Below are 26,990 nucleotides of genomic sequence, written 5' to 3'. Positions count from 1 at the left end.
TCCACTTGTTCATTGCTGGTATATAGGAAAATTATTGACTTTTGTATATTAACCTTGTATCCTGCAACCTTGCTATAATCACTTATAAGCTCCATTTTTTTGTCAATGCTTCCTGATTTTCTACATAGATTATTATGTCAGCTGCAAAAACAGTTTTATATCTTCCTTTTTTATATGTATACCTTTAATTTCATTTCCTGTCTTATTGAGTTAGCTAGGACTTCCAATATAATGTTGAAAAGCAGTGGTGAGAGGGGACACTTTTGCTTTGTTCCTGATGTTAGTGGGAAAGTTTCTGGGTTTTTTTTGTCTGTTTTTTACCAATAAGTATGACATTTGCTGTAGGCTTTTTGTAGATGTTCTTTATAAAGCTGAGGAAGAACTTCCTCTATTTTTAGTTTGCTTTCAGTTTTTATAATGAATTGGAATTGCTTTTGGTCAAATACTTTTTCTGAATCCATTAATAGGATCATGTGATTTTTATTTTTTTCTGTGATATGATGAATTACATTAGTTAATTTTTGAATGCTGAACAAACTTGCATACCCAGGGAATCATGCCGTTTTTCAAATTTATCCTTCTATTACCTTCCTTTTATTGTAATTTTTAATCTATTTACATTTAAAATAATTAATGATAAAAAAGAAATTTACTTCTGCATTTTGCTATTTGTTTTCTGTACGTTTTATAGCTTTTTTGTACCTCATTTCCTCCATCATTGTTATCTTTTGTGTTTATTGTTTGTAGTGACTTTAGATTTTCTTCTCATTTCCTCCTCTGTAGATATTGTTTTTGTGGTTACTATGAGCCTCATATATAGCAACCTAAAGTTATAACACTCTAATTTGAATTGACATCAACTTAACTGTAAGAGCTTACAAAAACTCTGCTCTTATGTAGTTCTCTCACTTTGTTGTTATCACAAATTACATCATTATACATTGTGTGCTGAATAACATAGATTTATAATTATTTTTTTATGTCTTTGTCTTTCAAATTCTGTAGAAAATTAAAGTGGAGATACAAACCAAAATTACAGTAAGATTGGTTTTTATATTTGTCCATTATTTTACATGTGCTGGGGATATTTATTTCTTCTTATGGGTTTCGTTATCAACTAGTGTTGTTTCACCTCACCTTGAATGACTTCCATTAGTAGTTTTTGTAGACTAGGTCTAGTGGTAACAAGCTCCCTGAGCTTTTGTTAATCTGGGAATATCTTAATTTCTCCATTATTTTTGAGGACATTTTTCTGTATATAGAATTCCTAGTTGACGAGATTTTTTCTTTTAATATTTTAAATGTATCATCTACCTGTCTTCTGGCCTCCATGGATTCTAATGAAAGATCAAATTGATAATATCATTGAAGATCCCTTGTATGTGTTGATTCTCTTACTGCTTTTAAGATTTTTTTCTGTGACTTTTAGTAGTTCGATTATAATGTGTTTCACTGTGGGTCTCTGAGTTTATGCTACTTGGAAGTCATTGAGGTTCTTGGATTTTTAAATTCATGTCTTTTTTTCAAATTTGAAAGTTTTTATCCCTTAATCAAATAATCTTTCTACTCCTTTAACTTTTCTTTCTTTGATTCCCATGTTGGTCCATTTGATGGTGTCCCATTGGTATCATAGGCCTGTCCACTTTCTTCATTCTTTTTCTTCCTGCTCCTTAATCATTTCAATTCACCAATCTTTAAGTTAGCTGATTCTTCTGCCTGAGCAAATAATTTGTTGACTCCTGCTAGTGAATTTTTCATTTCACTTGTACTTTTCAGCTCAAGAATTTGTTTGGTTCCTTTTTATAATTTCTATCTTTTTATTGGTATTTGCATTATGTTCATACATTTTCTGGATTTCCTTCAGTTCTTTGTCCATGTTTTCCTTTAGCTCTTTAAGCCTATTTAGGACAGTGATTTTAATATCTTTTTCTAGTTACTCCAATGTCTAGAATTTTTCAGGGAGACTATTTTGTTAAATTTTGTAAAACTTGTTACTTTGAATGGGTCATACTTTCCTTTTTTTTTTTTTTTTAGGTTTTATTTTTTTGCATGCCTTGAGATTTTTTTTTTACTGTTATTGTTAAAAATTAAATGTTATAATGTGGTCACTGGAAATTAGATTCTTACCCTTCCCCAGAGTTTGCTAGGGGCTTTTTGTTTTATTATTATTTAAGGTTGTAATAGTCTATTTGTTTTGTTACTTTCCCAAACTATTTTTGCAAGAACTGTATTCCTTGTCATGTGTGGCCACTGAGGTCTCTGTTCCTTCAGCTCCTGTTAGCTTAATGTTTTGGCAGAGATTTCTTGGAATGCTAAGAGCTTAAAAAAACAACTGAAAAAAAAACAAAAAAAATCCCTCTTCCAGTCTTTGCATATCTGTTCTGTGTTGTGACCCTCCAACACTAGTCTTGCACTGACCCTAGGGATCACTTGTAAGTGAAAACTTAGGATCTTAATACTTTTCTTAACATGCATCTTCGTTTAGGTATGTATACAAGTTCTTTTGAATGTCTTGATTTCCCAAAGAATCTTCCCCAGCTTTTCCTATCAGGCCTTAAGTATCTTGACTGTTACATATCTTGACTATATTTTGCCCCAGGTGTTTGCTGGTTGTTAGTTCTCCTTACAGTATTTTGGATCAAAGCCCCACTGCCTTTTAGCCTGAGTTCTGAGTTAGGTAAAAGAGAGATGAACATGTTCTGTTAGTCCTTCAGGAATCCTCTAGACAGGTTACAGCAGACTTAAGTGTATTTTTGACTCAAGTGTACTCTGCTCTCTTCAGAACTGGATACCAGGGTCCACGATGGTTAACATAGGCTGGCCCTATTTCAAGACTGCCACTGTGCTGGAGATGGGGTGGGACAGTGGCATGTAAAATGCTACATATTTTCCCAAGTTTTCAAGTCATCTTTTAATTTATTCAGCATTGCTTTGTTGCTACAAACCTTTGACTCTTTTCCAGAGTTCTGACAAGCTTGGATCTGAACTTGTTTTTGGACGTTTCTGTGTGAGGATACAAGGTTAGATCTGCCTATTCCATCAATTTGTTAATATCACTGTATATGCATTTTCAGTGATTTTATTCCAAACATTGCAATAGTTTAAAAATATTTGTAAACTGGAAAGTAGGTATATTAAAGTCATGTTATTTCATTATACATTTTTAAAATAACATAAAATTTACCATATTAACCATTTTTAAGTGTACAGTTCAGTATTAAGTATATCCAAATTGTGAATTTCTACAACGTGAATATACTTAACAATACTGAATTTTTTTATTTCGCAAAACTGAAACTCTATACCGTTGAACGGTAACTCCTTATTTCCCCTTCCATCCAGCCTATGGCAACCACCATTCTCCTTTCTGTTTCTACAAATTTGACTGCTGTAGATACCTTACATAATTGAAATCTTACATTTGTCTTTTTATGACTGGCTTATTTCTAAATGAAATATAATAAAAATGTAATAAAAACAAGTTCCATCCATGATGTAGCATGTGACAGAAACTCCTTTTTAAACACTGAATATTACATTATATGTATATATCATATTTTCTTTATCTGTTTATCCACTGATATAGGTATTTGGGTTACTTGGCTATTGTGAATATCACTACGATGAATATAGGTGTCCACATATCTCTTATTTTAGATTCTTTTGGATATATACCCAGAAGTGGGGTAGCTGTATATGGTAATTCTGTTTTTAGTTTTTTGAGGAACTGCTAATACTGTTTTCCATAGTGGCTGTACCATTTGACATTCCCAGCAAAGAGTCCACAAGGATTTCAGGTTCTCCACATGTTATTTTCCCCCTTTCTAACTAGTAAGTGTTTTATGGAAAGACACTTTGGGACTATATGCTTTTCCTCACAAACTCACCTGCCAATTTTAGCACCCACAGATGATGACCACCTAGATCAATTATTACTGCGATGCCTGCAAGATAGTGACTTTCTAATTTTGTCATTCTTCCTATATCTCCTAGTTGGCAATCTATTCTAACAGAGAGATTTCTCTTTTTCTTTACTGATTTATTCATATCAATACAAACTAGGTAAATAGAATAAGACATACAACTAAATCTTGAGAGACACCTCTGAAATATTTATGTAGAAAGGTCATGATGTCTACAGCTTACCCTCAAATATTTCAGCAAAATAATAGTAATAACATACATACTCACATAATTAGGAGTGCCAAGTTAAATGTGAAAATTGTTAATTATTCAATTTAGGTGAACAATATATGGGAGATCATTGTACTGTTTTGCAACTGTTTTTGTGGATCTGAATTTTTTCAAAATATAAGGTCTAGACATAGCAGTTTTAATTGAGACACTGCCAAAACCTTCACGAATATTTGGAAAAAAATTAAAGTCAGCCTATAGGTTTAATTTACCAGCATTTGAATATATTCAAATTTTATTACCATTGTCTATAGACATTTAAACTAGCATCTGTGCAACAGTCCTCTGAGGCAGAGAGCACACCGCACAAATCTTACATACTAAGATAACGGTACCATGTTCAACAAGACTGTTTCATGATTAAGTAAACCAAGCTTGACAAAGCGGCCAACTCAGGATGGATGATTCCAGTTTTAGGACATAAGTGAACTTACTACATAGGGAACATTACAAACAATATTAAAATGTTACAGAGACTTTAAAAAGTTTATATTTTTTCCCTAAGACTATATATAGACATGGTTCACATAATAGAAACCTGTACATTACAGCACTCAGAGGTTTTAGCAAAGCATACATTATAGACATATTTGCCATACAGTGCAATTTTATTGTGTAAGACATGAATCATAGTGCACTTAAATCCAAGAGTCACATTCAAATATATCAAGAATACAATCCAAATACCTGGCTATTGAAGAAATACATATTCTTTTTTTATGTAATTAAATTGTGCAAGGACAACATTTTTAGTGTAGATGGTGATAAATCTATAAGGATTCGAAGCAACAGAACTCAGGGTGTATTCATGTAGAATAATCCACGTCTCCAAAGATATGTGCACTTTAAAAGTGAAACAAATGACAAATGTCTTGGGCAGAAAGACACAGGCAGTGTGGCACAACTTGCTTTTATTACAAATTACCAACACAGTTCATCTGTATACTCATAGATGGCTAGACAAAATGGTTCTAGAAGTCCGTAAGCTCCAGGAATTATTTTTCAGGACAATGTAGTGTCTACAGTGAGCCCCACTATCTTTCACTATACAAACTACAGTTCTACAATGTAGTTCAAAAGTGGTACTTTCTTTTTTTTTTTTTTTTTTTTTCAACGTTTATTTATTTTTGGGACAGAGAGAGACAGAGCATGAATGGGGGAGGGGCAGAGAGAGAGGGAGACACAGAATCGGAAACAGGCTCCAGGCTCTGAGCCATCAGCCCAGAGCCCGACGCGGGGCTTGAACTCACGGACCGCGAGATCGTGACCTGGCTGAAGTCGGACGCTTAACCGACTGCGCCACCCAGGCGCCCCAGTGGTACTTTCTTAAAGGGGAATTTAGTTAAGTTCAAACTTTCTAAAACCTCATCCTACAGTTTCACAGGGTCTCTTCCCAGCCATTGGTTTCAAAGAAGAAGATGTGGTGGACACTAGATCATAAAGACTGAGTAACGGTAGTTTTATTCAAGGGAAAAAAAAAAAATCAGAAAACTGATACTCTAAGAAAATTAGCATTTCGTGTCATCTGAGAATAAATATTAATGGAAATCAGTCTTTAAATGTTTTTTAAGATGGTGAATTACATAAAAATACTATCTGGTAATAAGTTAGCATATCAGCTCCGGAGAGGGGAAAAGATCTAACCCATGTCAAAGAATAAATAAATTATCTATGTTATCTTGAGGTATAGCATAAACCTGTACCAGATGTACTGAATGACTTCATCCTCTGGTAAATTTCAAAGCTGCCAGAACAGGGGATCTACTATTCTAAAATTTGCCGATTTTTTTTTGTCCAGGAAATAACTTCTGATAAGGGTGCTCATAACACCCTCTTAGTTTTCACTCATTAAATCTGGATATGGGTAAATACCAAAATTTTGCCTCAGGTTGGGGTCTGGCAATAAGTAACCTAATGGATGACCTGGTTAAGACTGACAATAAGGGGCGCCTGGGTGGCTCAGTCACCTGAGCATCCAACTTCAGCTCAGGTCATGATCTCAATGCTCATGAGTTCAAAACCTGCATCAGGCTCTGTGCTGACAGCTCAGAGCCTGGAGCCTGCTTCTGATTCTATGTACCCCTCTCTCTCTACCCCTCTCCACTCATGCTCTGTCTCTCTCTCTCTCTCTCTCTCTCAAAACTAAATAAACATTAACAAATTTTTTTTAAAAACCTGACAATTAAAATAGCTAATCCTGGGGGCACCTGGGTGGCTCAGTTGGTTAAGCATCCAACTTCGGCTCAGGTCATGATCTTGCCAATCTCGAATTAGAGCCCCGGGTCAGGCTCTGTGCTGACAGCTCAGAGCCTGGAGACTGTTTCAGGTTCTGTGTCTCCCTCTCTCTCTCTGCCCCTCCCCTGCTTGCACTCAGTCTCTCTCTCTCAAAACTAAGTAAACATTAAACAAATAATAATAATAATAATAATAAAATAGCTAATCCCCAAACCAGATTAACTACAAGAGTTACATCTTTCTTTTGTTCTTTTTCTCTTTCTTTCTTTTTTTTTTTTTTTTTTTTTTTTTAGAAAGAAAGCATGAGCAGGGGAGGGGTGGAGAGAGAGGGAGACACAGAATCTGAAGCAGGTTCCAGGCTCCGAGCTGTCAGCACAGAGCCTGACGCAGGGCTCAAACTCATGAACTCATGAACCGTGAGATCATGACCTGAGCCAAAGTCGGACACTTAATGGACTGAGCCACCCAGGCGTCCCAAGAGTTACATCTTTAAGCAGATTTTTTTAAATGCAGCAAAACGTTCCTTCTATTTTTCACTTTAAGAGATAACTACTGGTCAGATCTTTTCCATGACACTGATTTTTTAATGTAACATAAATAATGAGTGAATCAAAGACTAAAATATCGCTAAATTTCATCCTTTAAAATGAAAAGCAATGACATATCACCTCTTTAAATCAGGATTCAGAGTTCAAAGAAAAGCTTTTAAATTACCCATATGAGATCTGAAATGATCCTAATCTGTTGTCTTCCAAAGTTTTCCCCAAAATCACTTTGAACTCTTGCTTCAAAGCCTAATTTTTCTTAGAAGTAACATCCACTTATAAGTGTTTTAATCCTGCTAAATTTTATAATTTCTGCTTTTGTTCCCATTTAATAAAAACAGAATGAAAAATTCTGATCAATTAATTACTGAAAAGTCTTACCACCCAAAAAGTTTCAAAGTCTTAACAACCCACTATGTTCTTCTGATTTCTACAAAAATTGTTAATTTAAAATCTAAGGATCCTTGTATTGCTGACAGAGGACTTTAGTAATCTTTTGTATTTTTAGAATATTCTTTGTAGGACCTTCATTTGCATCCCAAAAATGTAAGCCAGGCTTTACTATGCATTCATTTATAGTATGCTTAATATACATAAATTTGATTATATCTCACTTGATTATTATTGGCTCCTGTGGGGCAATTTGCAATTTGTTTGCTAATTCTGCCACCACTCTCTTTATTAAAGGTTTTCTTTTTTTTTTTTTTTTATGTTATTTTTGAGAGAGAGAGAGAGAGTGCACGCGCGAGCAGGGGAGTGGCAGAGAGAGAGGGAGACAGAATCTGCAGCAGGCTCCAGGCTCTGAGCTGTCAGCACAAAGCCTGATGCAGGGCTTGAACTCGTGAACCACAAGATCATGACCTGAGCCAAAGTAGGACACTTACCTAGTGAGCCACCCAGGAGCCCCTTCATTAAAGTTTTTAAAGCCACGTTTATCAAAGATGATTCTCCAAACTTAATGTTTAGTAAGTATTTTCTCATGAGTATATCCACTGTATATATTCTTCTCATGCAAGGGATGAGTAACTTCATAGTATTACTAAAACCCCTCTTTAAATTATATTGATAATGTACTTTTGACATGGTTCTTGAGTTTGGGAAAATCCTAATATTTGCATTAGATGTCCCCTTTGAAAATGGATACCAAAGTTTGTTTTTATGACCTATAAACGGAACTGAAGGTTACAACCCTTAATTATAAATTAGTACTAAAATGCAAACTTGTCCAAACAGCTTAAGATTGTTGTCTCAATAAGAAAAAAAAAAAAAGAAATTGAAACACTATTCTATTATTGGACTCTGGCTCACAAATAAAACGTTCATCAGGAAGACAGGTATAAATCGATGGCATACAATTTCTCCATGATCAAGCCTAATAAAAACTTTCACCCACAGAAGCCCTATGGCCAATCAATATCATCAGTGGCAGTCACTTCTAAAGAATCACTTAAAAAAGAAAACTCTCTAAATGTTTTCCCTTATGGATTTGTTAGCTGAGAAGAAAAAGGCTCCTTCGTATCTACTCTTGAGACAAAAATAGGAGAAAACAAAAAGGTCAGCTGCATGAACAAATGCAGAGAGCAATTTTGAGGGGTGATAAAAAAGCCAGGATATTTCCTCTTTTAAAGTATTAATATAAACATTTTGTACAATACAGAGATACTGAGAGCATGATTTCCTTTGCTCCTTGCCTTAGCCTTTTTGTGAGAGCTTTCATGCCTGGAGACTCATAACTATAGTCAAGAAAATAAGAGAATAAATATGGGATTGGAGGAGAAGGCAGGCAAATATTACCAAAAGAGAGTTCTGATACACATGGTTTTCCAAGCCTTTTGCTACAAGTCTGAGAAAACAGAAAAAAAAGATGAAGCTTGGGCAACTGGAGATAGAAAGTATTTTGCTACTTTCTAAGGCTTCTGAATGTGGCCATAGATGATGCTAGAGGTGATTTTTTAAAATTATATTTTTAGCTTAATACACAGCTCTAAAGCAGGGTTCAGTTTTGGTGTGCTTTACACTGAAATGGTTATATACAGATGGGGTGGAAATAGTATTAAACATTATTCTTCAACTATCCTTTTAATGGAAAACTAGAATTCATAGTATTTGTTAAAATGAACAGTGTCACAAAACAAATGTATATAGAAAGAACTGAACCACAGACTTTAAGAGTAGCAGGCATGAACTAGCATAGCATACGGTCATAACATTGAAACATTTCAATCTGTTTCTGAAATTTAAAACATAGCTTTGTCATGTTCATAAACTTTCACCTCCACTTCAAGTAGATTTGCCTAACATATAATGGACAAATCAGCAGAATCCAGATAAATGTTCAAAAGGCTCAAGCCAACATGAAAGTTTTAAACTTAGTAAACTCTCAGAATACTTAAAAATAAGACACAATAAAACTTAACAAACACAGATACATAAACCAGTGCAATAAGAATTTCAGACAAGGGCAGTGCATCTCTGGTTTAAGGAAACTGTATTTGTAGCTTAATTATAACAAATTAACATCTACCCTAAATGATGGTTTAATACGATATCCAGCATTTGATATGCACTTTATTATGTATTCTCAAAAACCTGAAAAATCAATTCAACAGTAACAATACCATATCAGTAACAAATTCCTACTTTGTTTCTATATTGCACATACTTTTACGGTCTACTGTTAAAATTTACTTCTTAACGTAAATATCAGAGGATTAAACCTATAACCCTTGCAAAAATAATTTACCTTGAATAAATATTCAGATTTTCCTTTCTTGACAAACCAGAATGAGAATGAATTCAGCTTTGTTAATCCAAAGCTATTTTAAAGACAAGGGCAAAGGTATTGGAAATGGCATGTTAATCACAAAATTCTTGGTTTTTCAACCATTTCAGTTTTGAAAAATATTTCTATATTTGGAGTGTTTAAAAGCCTAATCTTTTTTAAAACTACCAAATATTTCCTAAAGAGATTAATCATATTCTTGACCGGTCTAGAGCAGTGTTTGGAAAGTAGACACAGAAGAATAAATGGCATATAACGCAAATGGCATTAAATAGGTCACCTGTTTCACATAAAATAAAATGACTAGCACCTCCTTTCTGCTCCCAAAGTAAAGAGGCCTAACAGGCCACGTGAAACATGAGTAATTACAGTATATTTCATTCATAAAGTATTGAGAAATCCACTACATTTAGAGGGTTCTCACATCTAAAGCCTTAAGTTCAAGGCTACTGTGTAAAAGTGAACTGAAGGGCCAAAGGAAAGAGGTGGATACAGGTCCAGGAAGGTCCTTACGTAGGTCGTAGGGAGATCTTTCATGGACTCTCCTGCATCTCGTCCTCAGTTTCCAGTTCTGCCAACTGCCTCCTAAGGATATTTACTTTTGCTTGTAATTCCTTGTTATATTCAATGATGTTAACCATTTCTTCATACGCTTCATCCAGATACTTGGAGGATCTGTTCCAACGTAGGAAAATACCTATTGAATTCCAGGAAAGGAAGACAGAAGGGAAAAAGATACACATGGTGAATTAACATTGACATTATTCCATGCATTATACATTCTTTTCTCTTTACTTTTTTTTTTTTTTTTTTTTACAGTTCACATCTATATTTTACTATACTCTGAAATAAGCAGGAATATTGGCGTACTGAAAGAGTATAACTAAATACACTATTTAAAACATCACTATTTCTATGTACATAATCATTCATTCTTCAACCCCCCCATAAAATTATGATTTTACAATACCATTTTCTGATATATTCAGGAAAATAAGCTGATAATTTACAATGCCATAAACTTTACAGTTTCACAATATAAATTTTTTATTCAATTACAGAACTTTACTCAGACCTGTAGGACCTCATACATGTATAAAATCGCCTTCACTGGGAAAATGACGGTTACGGTAACAGCAAAACTACACACACTGTTATTTAAAAACCTAAACTTCCCAACAAACAAAAGTTCAGGATCAGATGGCCTCAGAGGTAAATTCTACCAAACATTTAAAGAAGTGTTAATACTTATTTTTCTCAAACCATTCCAAAAACTTGAAAGAAAGGAATGCTTCCAAACTCATTCTATGAGGCCAGCATTACCCTTGATACCAAAACCAAACACAACACAAAAAAAGAAAATTATAGGTCAATAACCCTGATGAACATAGATGCAAAAATCCTGAATGAAATTTTAGCAAACTGAATTCAACAATACATTAAAAGCATCTTATGCCACAATCAAGTGGGATTTATTCCAGCGATGCCAGGATGGTTCAATATCCAGAAATCAATCAACACAATACGGCACATTAACAAATAGGATAAAAATAATGATCATCCCAACAGATCCAGACAAAGCATTTTATTAAATTCGACATCCATTTATGATAACTCACAACAAAGTGGATATAGAGGCCATAAATGACAAACCAACAGCTAACACCATATACAACAGGGAAACGTTGAAAGCTTTTCCTCTAGCTCACAGACAAGGAGGCTTACCACTTCAACACAATATTGGAGATCCTAGCCAGAGAAATCGGACAAGTAAAAGAAAAGGCTTCCAAACAGGAAAAGAAGTAATAAAACTGCCACTATTTGCAGATGACCTGATACTATATATAAAAAACTCTAAAGACTCCACCAAAAAAACTATTAAAACTAATAAATTCAGTAAAGTTAAAGGATATAAAATTAACACATAAATCTGCATTTTTGTATACTAAGAATGAACTATCAGAAATTAAGAAAACAATTCCATTTATAGTTGCATTAAAAAAAGTACCTAGGGATAGGAGGAAGATCTTGCACTGAGGAGGTAAAAGACCTGTACTCTGAAAACTGTAAGACATTAATGAAATAAAACGAAGAAAACGCAAATAAATAGAAGGACATACCATGTTCATGGATTGAAGAATATTGTCAAAATGTCCATACTACCCAAAGCAATTTACAAATTCAATACAATCCCTATCAAAAGGCATTCTTCACAGACATGAAACAATCCTAAAATTTATATGGAACCACAAAAGACTCCAAATAGCCAAAGAAATCTTGAGAAAAGAACAAAGCTGGAGGTATCATCCTCCCTGATTCCAACCTATACTACACAAAGCTACGGTAATCAGAACAGTAGGCTAACAACACAAAAACAGATACAAAGATCTATATAGATCAGAATAGAGTCCAGAGGGGTGCCTGGGTGGCTCAGTTGGTTGGGCATCTGACTTCGGCTCAGGTCATGATCTCACTGTGAGTTTGAGCCCCGCATCGGGCTCTGTGCTGACTGCTCGGAGCATGCTTCAGATTCTGTGTCTCTCTGCCCCTCCCCCCCACTCGTGCTCTGTCTCTCACTCTCTCAAAAATAAATAAACATTAAAAAAAAAAAAAAAAAAAAGAAGTCTAGATATAAACCCACACTTAGATGGTCAATTAATCTTGAACAAAGAAGGCAAGAATATACAATGGGGAAAAGACAGTCTCTTCAATAAATGATTGATGCTGGGAAAACTGGACAACTACATGCAAAACGATACTGGACCACTTTCTTACATCATATACAAAAATAAACTCAAAATGAACTAAAGATTTAAATGTAAGAACAGAACCCATAAAACTCCTGAAAGAAAGCATAGGCAGTATGCTCTCTGACGTCAGTTTTAGCAATAACTTTTTGAATATGTCTCCTCAGGCAAAGGCTAACAAAGCAAAAATGAACAAGAGGACTACATCAGACTAAAAAGCTTTTGCAGAGTAAAGGGAAGCATCAACAAAACACAAACTAATGAATGGGAGAAGATATTTGCAAATGATAGAAATGATAAGGGGTTAACGTCCAAAAGAAATAACAGAATCCTATAACTCAAAATAAAAAAAAACCAATCTAATTAAAAAACTGGCAGACAACTTGAATAGATATTTCTCCAAAGAAGGCATACAGATGGGCCAAGAGACACACGAGAAAATGCTTAACATCGCTAATTATCAGGGTGAAATGCAAATCAAAACCACAATCAGAAATCAGCTCACACTTGTCAGAATGGCTATTATCAAAAAGACAAGAAATAACAACTGTTGGCAAGGATGCGGAGAAAAAGGAACCTTCATGCACTGCAAGTGAAAATGCAAAATTGTATAGCCACTATGGAAAACAGTATGGAGGTTCCTCAAAAAATTAAAAATTGAACTACCATATGACCTAGCATTTCCACTTCTAGGTATTTATCCAAAGAAAATGCACATACAAATCGAACAGATATATGCATCCCTTATGTTCACTGCAGCATTATTTACAATAGCCAAGATATGGAAGCCACCTAAGTGTCCATCGATAGATGAATGAATAGAGAAGATGTGGTATACATACACAATGGAATATTACCCAGCCATAAAAATGAATGACATCTTGCTATTTGCAACAACATAGATGGACTTGGAGGGTATTATGCCAGGTGAAATAAGTCAAGTAGAGAATGATAAATACCATAGAATTTCATTTATTTGTGGAATCTAAAAAACAGAAACCAAAACAAACAAAATAAAACAGAAACAGACTCCCAGATACAGAGAAAGGTCTGATGGTTGCCAGAGGGGAGGGAGGTGGGGCGACGGACAAAACAGGGGAAGGGGATTAAAAGGCACAAACTTCTAGGTATAAATAAGACAGGGATGCAACGTATAGCAGAGGAAACATAGTTAATAATAGTGTAATGCCTTTGATGACAGGTTGTAGCTAGACTTATTGTGGTTATCACTTTGTAACATACATAATGTTGAATCACTGTGTTGTATACCTGAAATTAATATATGTCAACTACACTCCAATTAAAGAAAAGGATAGAAAAAATAATGCTCTCCCTGCCTGTCTCTTAAGAGGTGGTCTTCCAATTCTACAGGCAAGTCTTCTTTCCCCCATTAATAATTATCCTTTTATTATAGACTAAAAGGAGACATTTTCTCCTCTGTATAGGTCTACGTTAACTATATCAGCCCAACATAATGGCTTAAAGATAGTCAAATAAGGAGGTACAGAAACTTTCCAGGCAGCAACATGTCAGTAGCTGGTAAGTTCACAAAGGTTTTATGTTTCTTTAAAACACTTTTTACAAACCAAACTGCCAGGGCCTTAAATCCTGTATGTCCAAATGCTACTCTTTATCAGAAAGGGAAAATAGAAACATAGCTTAAAAACTATCTCCTTTGTTGATTTTTCTGTTATATGAACCTGTATTTAAAATCCTGTTCTTCAACCCAGGAATTACCTTAAATTAATGGTTAACTATGATGTAAATATAAACAGGAGAGAGACATTTTAAGGTCAAATAGTCTCATTATACAATCCAAATACCTACTGTGGGAAGATTTTCCCTAACAAAATTTCTTCCAGTTCTAAGCTGAGGCACTAAACACATATGGAAACTCTGTTCTTTATGGAGCGGTAGGAATTTATTCATGTAACAACAAAGATTTCCTCCAGTCTCTTAATTTCTAAACTCTCAATGAGATTTACTCATTGTAACTAGTAAACAAGTTAAACTGTCCTTCAGGCCATTCAATTCCAAAATGTGGCTTTTCTCCCAAGTAGCTAGTCTCTCACTTCAGTTATTAAACATGACAGTGGCTTCTAGGTAAATTGTCCCAGAAATCTTTAACAAAGAAATCACTTTATCTTGCACCTGTGACTATCTATAACAACCAAGAAAGTAAGCAAAGAGAAGTTCTGAACAGCCCAAAATCCCCAAAGCACCAAAGCTCAGGCTCAGAGAATCTGCAGACTATCTGAGGATACTTTCCCCACAATTCTAACTTGGGGACACCTCAACAGATAAGATTAGAAGCATAAATTGAGGAGGAAGGAAGCAGCTAATGACAGATATGCCAAGAGGAACAAGACCTGAGGGCTGACATTCAAAGAAGTGACAGAAACAGACTCAGTCCCAAACTGAGAGAGCAAAATGATCTGAGGCCTTTTTGCACACAAAAGGCAGTTTCCCACACATGGATTTGCCCTGTGGGCATAACATATGAAAACGTGGTATAGTTAACTGACATGTATGGTAATTCAGTTCAATTACCAAACAGCTACCATTCCTCTGTGTAGGCTCTGTGCTGTTTAATACAAAGATGAATAAAGATGCATTACTACCTTCAAGATGATTAAAAAGAAGGTATTTTATAGTCTTTGTTTAACGGATAGCTAATATAGTCTAGATAGATTTTGGTTATATTTTTAAGAAGCAGCTTTAGTATTTTATAGAACCTTACTAGAATGACTAGCTAATTAACCCTTCAACAGAAGAACCTATCCTAATGGCTGCTTAATAAAGGAAATAGAAACCATCTCCTTGGAGCTTATAATTTATTCCTGTCCCAGCTACCTACCAACTCTCTCAGACAAAAAATAACGTACTTTCCCTCATTACCCATCAGACTGGCCACTACCAAAGGGGGGAGAAAACCAAAAATATAGGAAGTGGTGGCAAGGATGTAGAGATACTGGAACGCTTGTGCACTGTTGGTGGAATGTAAAATGGTACAGCTGTTATGGAAAACAGTACAGAGGTTCCTTAAAAAATTAAACATAGAATTCTCATATGATCCAGCAATTCCACATCTGGGTACACACCCAAAAGAATCAAAAGCAGGATCTTGAAGAGTTATTTGTGCACCTATGTGCCAAAAGATGAAAGCAAGCCAGCTGCCCATCAAAGTATGAACGGGTAAGCAAAATGTGGTCTACATATACAATGGAAAACTATTCAACCTTAGAAAGAAGGAAGTCCTCTCATATGCTACAACATGGATGAATCTGAGGACATGATGTGAAGGGAAAGAAGTCAATCACAAAAAAACAAATACTGTATGATCCCACTCATATGGGGTACCTGAAGTGGTCAAACTCAACACTGAAAGCAGAATGGTAGTTAACCAGGGGCTGCAGAGTGGAACAATGGGAAGTTGTTTAGTGAGTAGAGAATTTCAGATTTACAAGATGAAAAGTTCTGGAGACCTGTTTCACAACAGTATAAATATACTTGGCAAGACTGAATTGTATACCTAAACATGGTTAAGTTGGTAAATTTGTAATCACAATTAAAAATAGAAATGTATCTTTCTATCTGGGGAAAATAACCAACATAAACAGCAGTACCCACTGAATTATCACCGTTAATGTCTGAAATGGGGACTGAACAAAAAAAGTGTGACCAGATCATGGATATGAAAGAGAGAACCGTTCCCCACATTGAGAAAAAAACAGCAATAACACACAGGTTTGAGGGTCAGGTCCATCACCTACCATCTTCAAATACAAACAACAGCATGTTCACAGAGGATCCTTGGCTACTGATAACAAATTTACAAAGGATGCACAGCTTACCTTCCCATAGCTGAAGACTCTGCGGAGCAACTGAAGGCCAGATGACGAGATTGTTGGCTTCAAAGAGAGGATTGGTGAATTTACTCAGTTCACTGGGCCGATTGACCCAGGACCACAGAGACATCGTTTTCTGCTGCAGCTTTAACTTACATCTGATTAAGGAAGAAAACTGCCATTAAAGCAGTTAAATTATAACCACCACTATTAAATGCTCCTAATAGGACAAGTGCTTCTCTACGTGTGTTAGAAGGCAGAACACAGGACTTTTAACAGAGGAATAAAATGTTGCAAAATAAAAATATTTGTGGGATGCCTGGGTGGCTCAGTCCATTGAGTGGCTGATTCGGCTCAAGTCATGATCTCGAGGTTTTGTGTGTTCGAGTCCTGTGCCGGGCTCTGTGTTGGCATCAGAGCCTGCTTGGGATTCTCTCACACCCATTCTCTCTCTCTCTCTCTCTCTCTCTCTCTCACTGTGCCCCTCCCCCACTCATGCTGTCTCTGTCTCTCTCAAATAAGTAAATAAACTTTAAAATAAAAATATTTGTCAGAAAGTTCAACCAACATTACAACTCTCAATAACAACAAAACTATTCCACAGGCTCTCCAAGCCAGCCAAAAGGATAAAACCAGAATCTGGTCATGTCAGGTATGGTGTTAAGCAGAACATTACTATACCCAAAAGCCCTTTATTGTATCTGGCATTGTGTTTTAATTTAAAATAGCTAAATATAAAACTAACTCTCCTTTTTGTTTTGACAAGTCTAGAATACAAAGAACAGATTACAGACATACTACAAACGGAGGTTGAGTCAAATCTCAAAACTTAAAAATTTTAGACACTGAGATTTTAGGACAAATAAATTACATGTACATAAAATATACATGGACTGTCAAAGATTAAAAATAAAGATGTGTCTTGTGTAAATACAAATACAGATTTAATCTACATTTATATACAATGAACAGCTTCATAATAACCCTGAAGTTCTGTAACACTCTTTTATCACAGAATAAACTCACAGGGATGGAAAATAAACTGGTACATTTTTTGAAAAATAAATTTTAATAACAACTGGAAGATAATTTGTGGTCAAAACCTTACATTAAGCGAAAAGATAGTACATTCAATTTTCACAGGATCCTATTGAAGTTTTACTATAAGATTGGTTTTGTCTCTGAAACTACTTGGTCATTTATAAGGTTCACACAAGTTAATTATGTGCATCCTTTTTATGCCAGCAATAAAAACAATCCACATAATCCCAGAACCCATGTGCTGGAACTTAACTGCTAGGATAGCAAGTCCCGTACTATGTCCCCAGGAATCAGGCATGGCGAGAATAGGAAACCACTGCACCCATTGCTGCTGCAGAAAGTGGTTTGGCCCTGCCCCCCAGCCCTAATCAATCCTGAACTTTTTCCACCTGAGTCCACCCCATACAGCTTTAGAATCCTTCTCAATCAGCCCTACTGGTAGAATCTACCAAATGGCAATCAGAATGTGAGATAAAATGCATTTGTGATCCCTTTATTAAAAGCTAGTTCTGAAGGATGTTAGTAAGTATAATTCCAAAAAGAAATCCATAGTCAAACGTATAACTTAATTTAAATGCTGAATTAAAGGGGCGCCCGGGTGATTCAGTCGTTTAAGTGGTTGCATCCCACTGGATCTGGCTAACTCAGGTCATGATCTCACGGTTCAATGGACTGAGCCCCATGTGGGGCTATGCACCGGCAGTATGGAGCCTGCTGGGGATTCTCTTTCCTCTCCCTTAAAATAGGTAAACTTTAAAAACTAACTAACTAAATAAATGCTGAATTAAAGTTACGTACATTGCTTTATTGAAGAGTGTCTTAAAGCTTTTAATAATTATTTTGTGACTCTCTGAGAGGGGACTACATTATGCCACATTCCCCAAATTTATCTATGTAAATCATCAATTCTCTTCCTTGCCCCATCAGAGTATAGTCCAGGGCTGAGTCAAACATGTTTTAAGAAATGGCAGGAGAGGGGCGCCTGGGTGGCTCGGTCGGTTAAGTGTCCGACTTCAGCTCAGGTCTCTCGTGCTCTGTCTAGCTCTCAAAAATTAAAAAAATTAAAAAGAAGAAATGGTGGAAGATATTAGATTTCTAAAACATTAAGTGCCATAAAAAGAATTGCCTTTGTGATGATTATTGGGATGTAATTTTTAATCCCCTAAAAAACAGGCCAAAACCAAAATAAAACATCAAAGCCTTGACATACGACTTTGTTCAGTTCTTTTTTATTTTATTTTAATTATTATTTTAACTCAGCATTTTTATAAAAAATTATTTTTTATTTCAGAGAGACTGTGCAAGCAGGGGAGAGGGGCAGAGGAGGGGAGGCAGAAAGAGACAAAGGGAGAGAAAATCTTTTTTTTTTTTTTCAAGATTTTTTTAAATGTTTATTTATTTTTGAGACAGGGGAAGACAGAGCACGAGTGGAGGAGGGGCAGAGAGAGAGGGAGACACAGAATCTGAGGCAGGCTCCAGGCTCTGAGCTGTCAGCACAGAGCCCAATGTGGGGCTCAAACCCACGAACTGTGAGATCATGACCTGAGCCGAAGTTGACGCTTAACCAACTAAGCCACCCAGGCGTCCCAAGAAAATCTTAAGCAGGCTCCATGCTGTGTGGAGCCAGATGCAGGGCTCAATCCCGTGAGCCTAGGATCATGATCTGAGCTGAAATCAAGAATTGGAGGATCAACCAACTGAGTCACCCAGGTGCCCCTGTTTTGTTCAGCATTTTGTTTCTTTTTGACAGACAGCAAGCATGCCCACACAAGTGGGGGAGGGGCAGAGGATCTGAAGCTGGCTCTGCGCTGACAGTAGCAAGCCTAATGGGCGGTTCGAACTTAACAAACCAGGAGATCATGACCAGAGCCACCCACGTGCCCCTTGCTCAGCATTTAAAAAGTATTTCTGACCACGAATCCTTTTTGGTGTAATACCTTTTAACATTGCTTGGTATTAGTGTCTATCAAAGAAACTGTAAATATGTTTCATTTCACATGCTGACTCCCAACTGCTAAAGGTTACCAATTCTCTTTCCTCTTTTTTAAGCATCAGGTGACACAGAGCACAGTAAATCAGTGGTAAGCTTTGGGCTCATGTCTAAGCAGGTGATAGAAGACTGAAGGAGGAATGAATGAATGAACTGACATTTTTTAAATGCCTATTTTGTGAAAGGTATGCTAGGAATTTTCACATGTGTGCTATTTGAGCCTCCCTATAACCCAGTCTGGCAGAGATTAATTTTTGCCTTTAACATTAGCAGAAATAGATTCAGAGAAGTCACATGGCTAGTAGGTGGTATGGTGGAGATTCAAACTCAAATCTCCTAACTTCAAGTCCTGAACTTTTTCCTTTTTTTTTTTTTTTTTCAACGTTTATTTATTTTTGGGACAGAGAGAGACAGAGCATGAACGGGGGAGGGGCAGAGAGAGAGGGAGACACAGAATCGGAAACAGGCTCCAGGCTCTGAGCCATCAGCCCAGAGCCCGACGCGGGGCTTGAACTCACGGACCGCGAGATCGTGACCTGGCTGAAGTCGGACGCTTAACCGACTGCGCCACCCAGGCGCCCCTGAACTTTTTCCTTTTAAAGTACGTTGGAGAGAATGAGGAAGGGGCTATGGCAGTGAAAAAGAAAAGTCCCTCAAGTTTCTCGGAGCATATTTTAAAATGTTGCGTTTGGGTGTGGGACTTCTGGAATGGTAGTGAGGATCTCTGTATATCTTCTCTAAAAAGTCATGAAAATAGTGGCAAAAATGGTCAAAATTAATTACTTTTAAAACTCTGGGAATTAACAAAAGGCTTGGGACAATCTGAGGAATACTCATTCAAGAAAAACTAACGAGCCTCTGAAAGAACAGCAGGATTTGTGGCATTTTAACTTGGTCAATGCCAACACCCTTTCCCCAGCTCTGCAGTAGCCTTGTAGCCACCGGAAGGGCAGGCCAAGTTTGGAGCTCCTCAAAAAATACCACCCCCAGAGCACGGTCACTATTTGATGCGTCTTACAGCTCCCTGGCAAAGCCTCCTTTGCAGAGTGTTGTAGTTACCTGACATGACTCACAGTTCTCTTGGAGGGAAAAACCCTATTCCCCAGGGTGTTTGTCAAAAATAATGAGCAGAAACTATTTAACATCACAGCTGCTTGAGGCTGCCATAACAACTGGGGCAAATAAGAGCCTGGGAAAAGTCGTAAAAGTAAGATTTGGGGAATGAGATGTCCATGGGCAACAGGGGATGGGGGTGAGGTGGGGAGGGGGCTATGTGAAGCTCTGACATATTCCTGGGAATTTAAATGGGTGTGCACATGCCCAGAAAATGCCTGAGATAGCCCCATTCTTTCTCCTCTGGCTGAACCTGTGGCCCTGTACAAGCTGAAGGCTAAAGCAGAGTTGTAAACCACCTGAGAGTTGAAGTCATGCCTAACACACACATAGGGCCCCTCAGCAAAGGATGAACGAGTTATTCATTCAGAGGGTGGAAGATCTAATTTCCATATTTGCCATATTATATTATCTAAAACATCAGTTTTCCAAAAAACAAATTATAACGCACATAAAGAAACAGAAATGCATGGCCCATACTCAGGGGTAAAAAAAAGGCAGTCAAAAGAAATTGTTCCTTGGATGAGGAAGGACATATTGAACTTGCCAGACAAAGACTTTACATCATCTATCATAAATATGTTCGAAGAGCTAAAGAAAAATGCCTGAAAAGTTAAAGTATGATAACAATGCTATACCAAATGGACAATATCAGTAAAGAAGTAAAAATTATAAAGAAGAACCAAACAGAAACCCTGATTCGAAAGTATAACTGAAATGAAAAAATGACCATAGGTCAACAGTAGATGTAAGCTGGAATTTGAAGATAGGTCAATTGAGATTATTAATTTCTGAGGAAAAGAAAGAAAAATTGAAGAAAATTTTAAAGAATCTCCAAACCCATGGAATACCACCAAATATACCAACATATGCATAATGGGAGTTCCAGAAGGAGAAGAGAAAAAGGGAGAACAAATGTTTGGAAAATAATGTCTAAAAACTTCTCAGGGAGCCTGGGTGGCTCATCCGACTTTGGCTCAGGTCATGATCTTGCTGTTCATGAGTTCGAGCTCTGCATCAGGCTCTGTACTGACAGTTTGGAGCCTGAAGCCTGCTTCAGATTCTGCGTCTCCCTTGTCTCTCTGCCTTGCCCCTGTTCGTATTCTGTCTCTCTCACTCTCTCTCTCTCTCAAAAATAAATAAACGTTAAAAAAAATTAAAAATGTCTCAAGTGTGATGAAAACATTATCACATACCCTAAAAGTTCAAGGAACTCCAAGTGGGATAAATTCAAAGTGTTCCACACTAGGACACATCAACGTCAAACTGTCAAAAGCCAAAGAAAAAGAGAATTGTAAAAGCAGAGAAAAATGATCCATTATGTACAAGGGACCCTCAATGAAAACAGTGGCTGACTTAGAAACCACGAGGCCAGAAGGCAGGTATGGCATGTTTAAAGTGCTGCAAGATAAAGACTATTACTTCAAAAATGAAGAGTGATGCCAGCAAAAATGGCAGAGTAGGCAGCTCCAAATGCCCATCCCTCCCCACAGGAACATTGAAAATGCAAGCAGAAACTGTTAAAACCTACTTTGTCAGGAGCGCCTGGGTGGCTCAGTTGGTTAAGCATCCAACTTCGGCTCATGTCATGATCTCACGGTTTGTGGATTCAAGCCCTGCATCGGGCTCTGTGCTGACAGCTCAGAGCCTGGAGCCTGCTTTGGATTCTGTTTCCCTCTCTCTTTGCCCCTCCCTGGCTCACACTCTGTCTACCTCTCTCTCAAAAATAAACATTAAAAAAAAAAAAATTAAAAAAAAACCCTACTTTGTCAGACTTCTCAGAAATAGTCCAAAGTTTATATAGCACACAAGCAAATGAAGAATCAAGGAAAAGGGGACTTAAAAACAATCACAAAGCTTTATGGCATTTTTATTTGCTCTTGCCTCACCCATTTCCTAGCTCCTGGAGGTCTTGAAGAGGGCAGCCCATGTTCTCCGTATGGGACCCTGGTCCCAGCTCCAGAGGGAACACAGCAGTCCTTATTCACAAAGAATTGTGTCTCTCTGTTCTAACTTATCCAAGGGTTAGGACTTGTCTTTGTCATGTCTAACTTGGAAATCACCGTGGGCGGAAAGGTGATGGGAATTCTTAGAAAACATAAGATGAGCGGGCAACCTGCAGTCTTCTAGGGGAAAAGATGATGGGTGAAGGAAACACCAGAGCACCAAAAGCCTAGGGAATAAGATTCTTTGGAAAACCAGAGTATTCAAAGGTGCCCATGTATACTGAGGAATCCAGAAAGCCACATGCATGCCCAATGCAGGAAACCTGCTTGAAAGGGCCGAAGAAGATCCCAAGATTTTGGTTCTGGCTGATCTCAAGGCTCAGTGAGAGCCGGAAGTGAAGGCTGAAGCTTAAGCACTGAAGAAATATTCCAGCACAAAGCCCATCTGCAAAGACTGCAAAAGGATTTTTCCTTTGTCTTGAGTGGTTTTCCCTTTCTCTTTTCCCTCCCTCTTTTCATCTCTCTCTTTTGGTTCCTGGCACTCAAGAAAATTGCTGTCAAACACTAGATGAACACAAACTAAAAGAACAAATACTTCAGAAACCACACATGAAAAAAAAAAATACGCTTTACAATATAGTTTAGAAAATGACTAAATAAAGCGATGAATCACGGGAATCTACCCCCAAAACCAAGAGCACACTGTGTTAGCTACCTTGACAGCAAATTATATTTAAAAAAAACCCAGAAATGACTAAATAAACAGCTACAGCCCACAGCAAGCAATAAATACAAATGCTGAGGAGTGGGAAGAATCTGATTTCCAGAGAGCCACATAATATTTTAAATGTCCAGATTTAAAATTACAAATAATGCAAAAAGAAACCCTAGAAAGTATGGCCCATTCATAGGAAAAAATTAACAGAAACTGTTCCTGAGAAAGCACAGACTTGGGTTTTACTAGATTTTAAATCAACTGTCTGAAATATGCTCAAAGAGCTAAACAAAACAAAACAAAAAAACTAAGGACAAAGAACTAAAGGAAACCAGGGGAACAAGGTCGCAAAACCTAGACTATATCAATAGACAAAATTATAAAATAGTACCAAACAGAAATTCTGAAACTGAAAAGTATAATATCTGAAATTAAAAAAAAAAAAACAACGCACTAGATGGGTTTTAATTACAGATTTGAGCAGGCACAGGTATAAACAAATTTGAAGACAGCTCAACAAAAATTCCCCACTCTGAGAAGAACAAAAAAAGAATAAAGAAAAATGAACAGAGCCTAAGCAATATACCAACATACGCATAATGGGAGTCCCAGAGACAGAAGAGAGAAAGGGAACAAAAGAATATATAAAGAATTCATGGCCAATTTGTCATTTATACCTCAACACAAACTGGGGAAAAAACACAAACACAAAAAGAACCACACACACACACATGCAAATATTAAGGACTGAAAATTCCCCAAACTTGATAAAAGACACAAATCTACATATTTAAGAAGCTCAACAGGCTCCAAGAAGGATTAAAGCAACTCACTGCCCATACTGAGACACACCATAATCAAACTGTCAAAGCCAGACAGAGAATCTTGAAAGCAGCAAGAGAAAGGCAACTTCTCAAATATAGGGATCCTACATGATCCCTCCGGAACAGGTTTCTCATCAGAAACCATGGAGGCCAGAAGGGAGGGCAATAACATTTTTAAAGTGCTAAAAGAGGGGCGCCTGGGTGGCGCAGTCGGTTAAGCGTCCGACTTCAGCCAGGTCACGATCTCGCGGTCCGTGAGTTCGAGCCCCGCGTCGGGCTCTGGGCTGATGGCTCAGAGCCTGGAGCCTGTTTCCGATTCTGTGTCTCCCTCTCTCTCTGCCCCTCCCCCGTTCATGCTCTGTCTCTCTCTGTCCCAAAAATAAATAAACGTTGAAAAAAAAAAAAAAAATAAAGTGCTAAAAGAAAACCAAACTACCTACGAAGAATTCCACATCTGGCAATAAAATAAAAACTGAGGGAGATCATTGCTAGAAGACTTGCTTTGCAAGAAAAATGCAAAAAGGAATCCTTCAAGCTAAAATGAAAGGACACTAGACAGTAACTCCAAGCCATGTGAACATACAATTCGGCAAAGATAATTACATAGGAAAGAATAAAAGTTATTATTGCATTTTTGATTTGTAACTCCTCTTTTTATTTCCTACACAATTTAAAAGACAAATGGATAAAAATAATAATAAATCCATGTTAATGGGCATATATAAGAATATAACTTGGGATAACAACACATAGAGGAGTGGAGCTATAGAAGAGCAAAGTTTTGTATGCCATATGCACTGAAGCTAAGTTTGTAGTCAAGTAGATTGTTATAAATTTAGGATGTTAACTGAAATCCACCTGGTAACCAGTAAAAAAAAAAACCCAAAAAACTGTTTTAATATACACAAAAGGAAACAAGAAGGGAATCACAATAGTATACTATAAGGTATCAATTAAACACAAAGGAAGGCAAGTAATGGAGGAGATGAAGAACAAAAGAGTATAAAATAAACAGAACACAAATATCAAACTGGCAGAAATAAGCCATTCCTTTTCAGTAATCACTTTATTTTATTTATTTATTTTTTTTTTTAATTTTTTTTTTTCGACGTTTATTTATTTTTGGGACAGAGAGAGACAGAGCATGAACGGGGGAGGGGCAGAGAGAGAGGGAGACACAGAATCGGAAACAGGCTCCAGGCTCTGAGCCATCAGCCCAGAGCCCGACGCGGGGCTCGAACTCACGGACCACGAGATCGTGACCTGGCTGAAGTCGGACGCTTAACCGACTGTGCCACCCAGGCGCCCCTCAGTAATCACTTTAAATATAAATGAAGTAAATTCTCCAATCAAGATGCAGAGATTGGCAGAATGGATTTGAAAACATGATCCAACTATATATTGTCTACAAAAGATGCAAACAGACTGAAAGTAAAAGGAAGAAAAAAGATTTTTCATACAAATAGTAACCCAGAGAGAGCTAAGGAGGACATATTATATCAGATGAAATAAACTTAAGGACAAAAACCCTTACAAGAGACAAAGCAGGACATTATAAACTGGAAAGAGTCAATCCATGAAGAAGATAAAATAATTACAAACATATAATTTATGGCACTTTGCACCAGAGCCACAAAATATATGAAGCAAAAACTGATGTAATGGAAGAGAGAAATAGATAATTCTACAATATAGTGGAGGACTTCAATATCCCACTTTTGATAATGTATAGAACTAGACAAAAGATCAATAAGGAAATAACAGGATTTGAATAAAATGTAAAACAAATATATAATACTCTGCTCAACAACATCAGAGTACACATTTTTCTCAAGTGTACATAAAACATTCTTCAGGATATATCATGTTAGTCCACAAAATAAATCTCAATAAATTTTAAAAGTTTAAAAGCCAGCTAAGTATCTTCTCCAACAGCATGAAATTAGAAATCAATAACATAAGAAAAAATGGAAAATTCATAAACATGTGGTATTATATAAAGCATTTTTAAACAACCAATGGGTTAAAGAAGAAATCACAAGAGAAATTAGAAAACACTTAACAGATGAATGAAAAGAAAAACACAATGTGCTAACACAACGTTTGGGGACCCAGTGAAAAGCAGTGCTCGGACGGATATTTATAGCAGTAAAAACCTCTATTAAAAAAGAACAAATACCTCAAATCAAAAACTTAAATTTTTTTTTTAGTGTCTGTTTTTTTTATTTTTGAGAGAGAGAGAAAGAGACAGAGTGCAAACGGGGAGGGGCAGACAGAGAGAGACACAGAATCCAAAGCAAGCTCCAGGCTCTGAGCTGTCAGTACAGAGCCCGACCTGGGGCTCAAACACATGAACCATGAGAGCATGACCTGAGCCAAAGTTGGAGGCTTAACCAGCTGAGCCACCCAGGCGCCCCCAAAACTTTTAAATCGATAACTTTATATCTTAAGGAACTAGAAAAATAGGGGAAACTAAACCAGTGCTAGCAGAAAGAAGAAAAAAATGAACAGTAGAGAGTAGATGGACAAAACAGAAAATAAACAGATAATAGAGAGCATCAATGAAACCAAAAGTCAGTTCTCTGAAAAGATCAACAAAACTGTCTCTTTAGCTAGAATGACAACAGAAAAAAGAGAAAGCCTATTGACTGTATCCAATTGAAATTGGCAGTTGATCACCTTTAAAGATCATTCTGATATGAATCTTCTAAATAAACCTATGAACTTGACAGAGTGTAGGCTGTGAAGTGAGACTGTCACTCTGGGCCTAAGGGCAGTTTCCAGGTGTAATAAAGAAAGTCTGGAGCAGGAGTAGAAGACCTGTATCCTAGCCCTACTACTGGTGACCAACTGGCTGCGTCATTTAACTTTTTGGATACCCTCCTAATCTATAAAATGGGATGGAGGGGCCTCTTCCAGACATAAGATTACCATGATCTTTGATAAGGAAATTAACATTTAAAATGGTTGCCGAATTTACTCAAAGCTTTTAAATCAGTAGGTAGACTAA

At 36.8% G+C, this 26,990-nt stretch overlaps 1 protein-coding gene and 1 long non-coding RNA gene across 3 annotated transcripts in view; one reads left to right on the top strand and one right to left on the bottom strand.

The window, feature by feature from the left end:
• Nucleotides 1–5,140: 5,140 nt before the first annotated feature.
• Nucleotides 5,141–5,737, top strand: LOC123589755. The gene is made up of 2 exons (XR_006708453.1): nucleotides 5,141–5,273; nucleotides 5,511–5,737. It is a non-coding gene; the product is annotated as an uncharacterized LOC123589755 (long non-coding RNA).
• A 1,843-nt stretch (nucleotides 5,738–7,580) lies between these two features.
• The window catches only part of MTMR9 (myotubularin related protein 9), a 57,766-nt gene continuing 38,356 nt past the window's right edge, over nucleotides 7,581–26,990 (bottom strand). The window contains exons 9-10 of one of the 2 annotated variants that reach the window (XM_045462275.1): nucleotides 16,358–16,509; nucleotides 7,581–10,453 (exon numbers count right to left, since the gene is read on the bottom strand). In XM_045462275.1, the coding sequence (XP_045318231.1) occupies nucleotides 10,290–10,453; nucleotides 16,358–16,509 (316 nt within the window). In that variant the 3' untranslated portion in view covers nucleotides 7,581–10,289. The remainder of the gene's footprint in view (nucleotides 10,454–16,357; nucleotides 16,510–26,990) is intronic. The other variant, XM_045462285.1, reaches the window with a different exon arrangement.

The sequence above is a fragment of the Leopardus geoffroyi genome, chromosome B1, assembly GCF_018350155.1.
Source record: "Leopardus geoffroyi isolate Oge1 chromosome B1, O.geoffroyi_Oge1_pat1.0, whole genome shotgun sequence".
In the NCBI taxonomy this organism is placed as follows: Eukaryota; Metazoa; Chordata; class Mammalia; order Carnivora; family Felidae; genus Leopardus; species Leopardus geoffroyi.
Note: the sequence above shows the minus strand (reverse complement) of the source record. Positions and strands in the feature narration are given on the sequence as shown.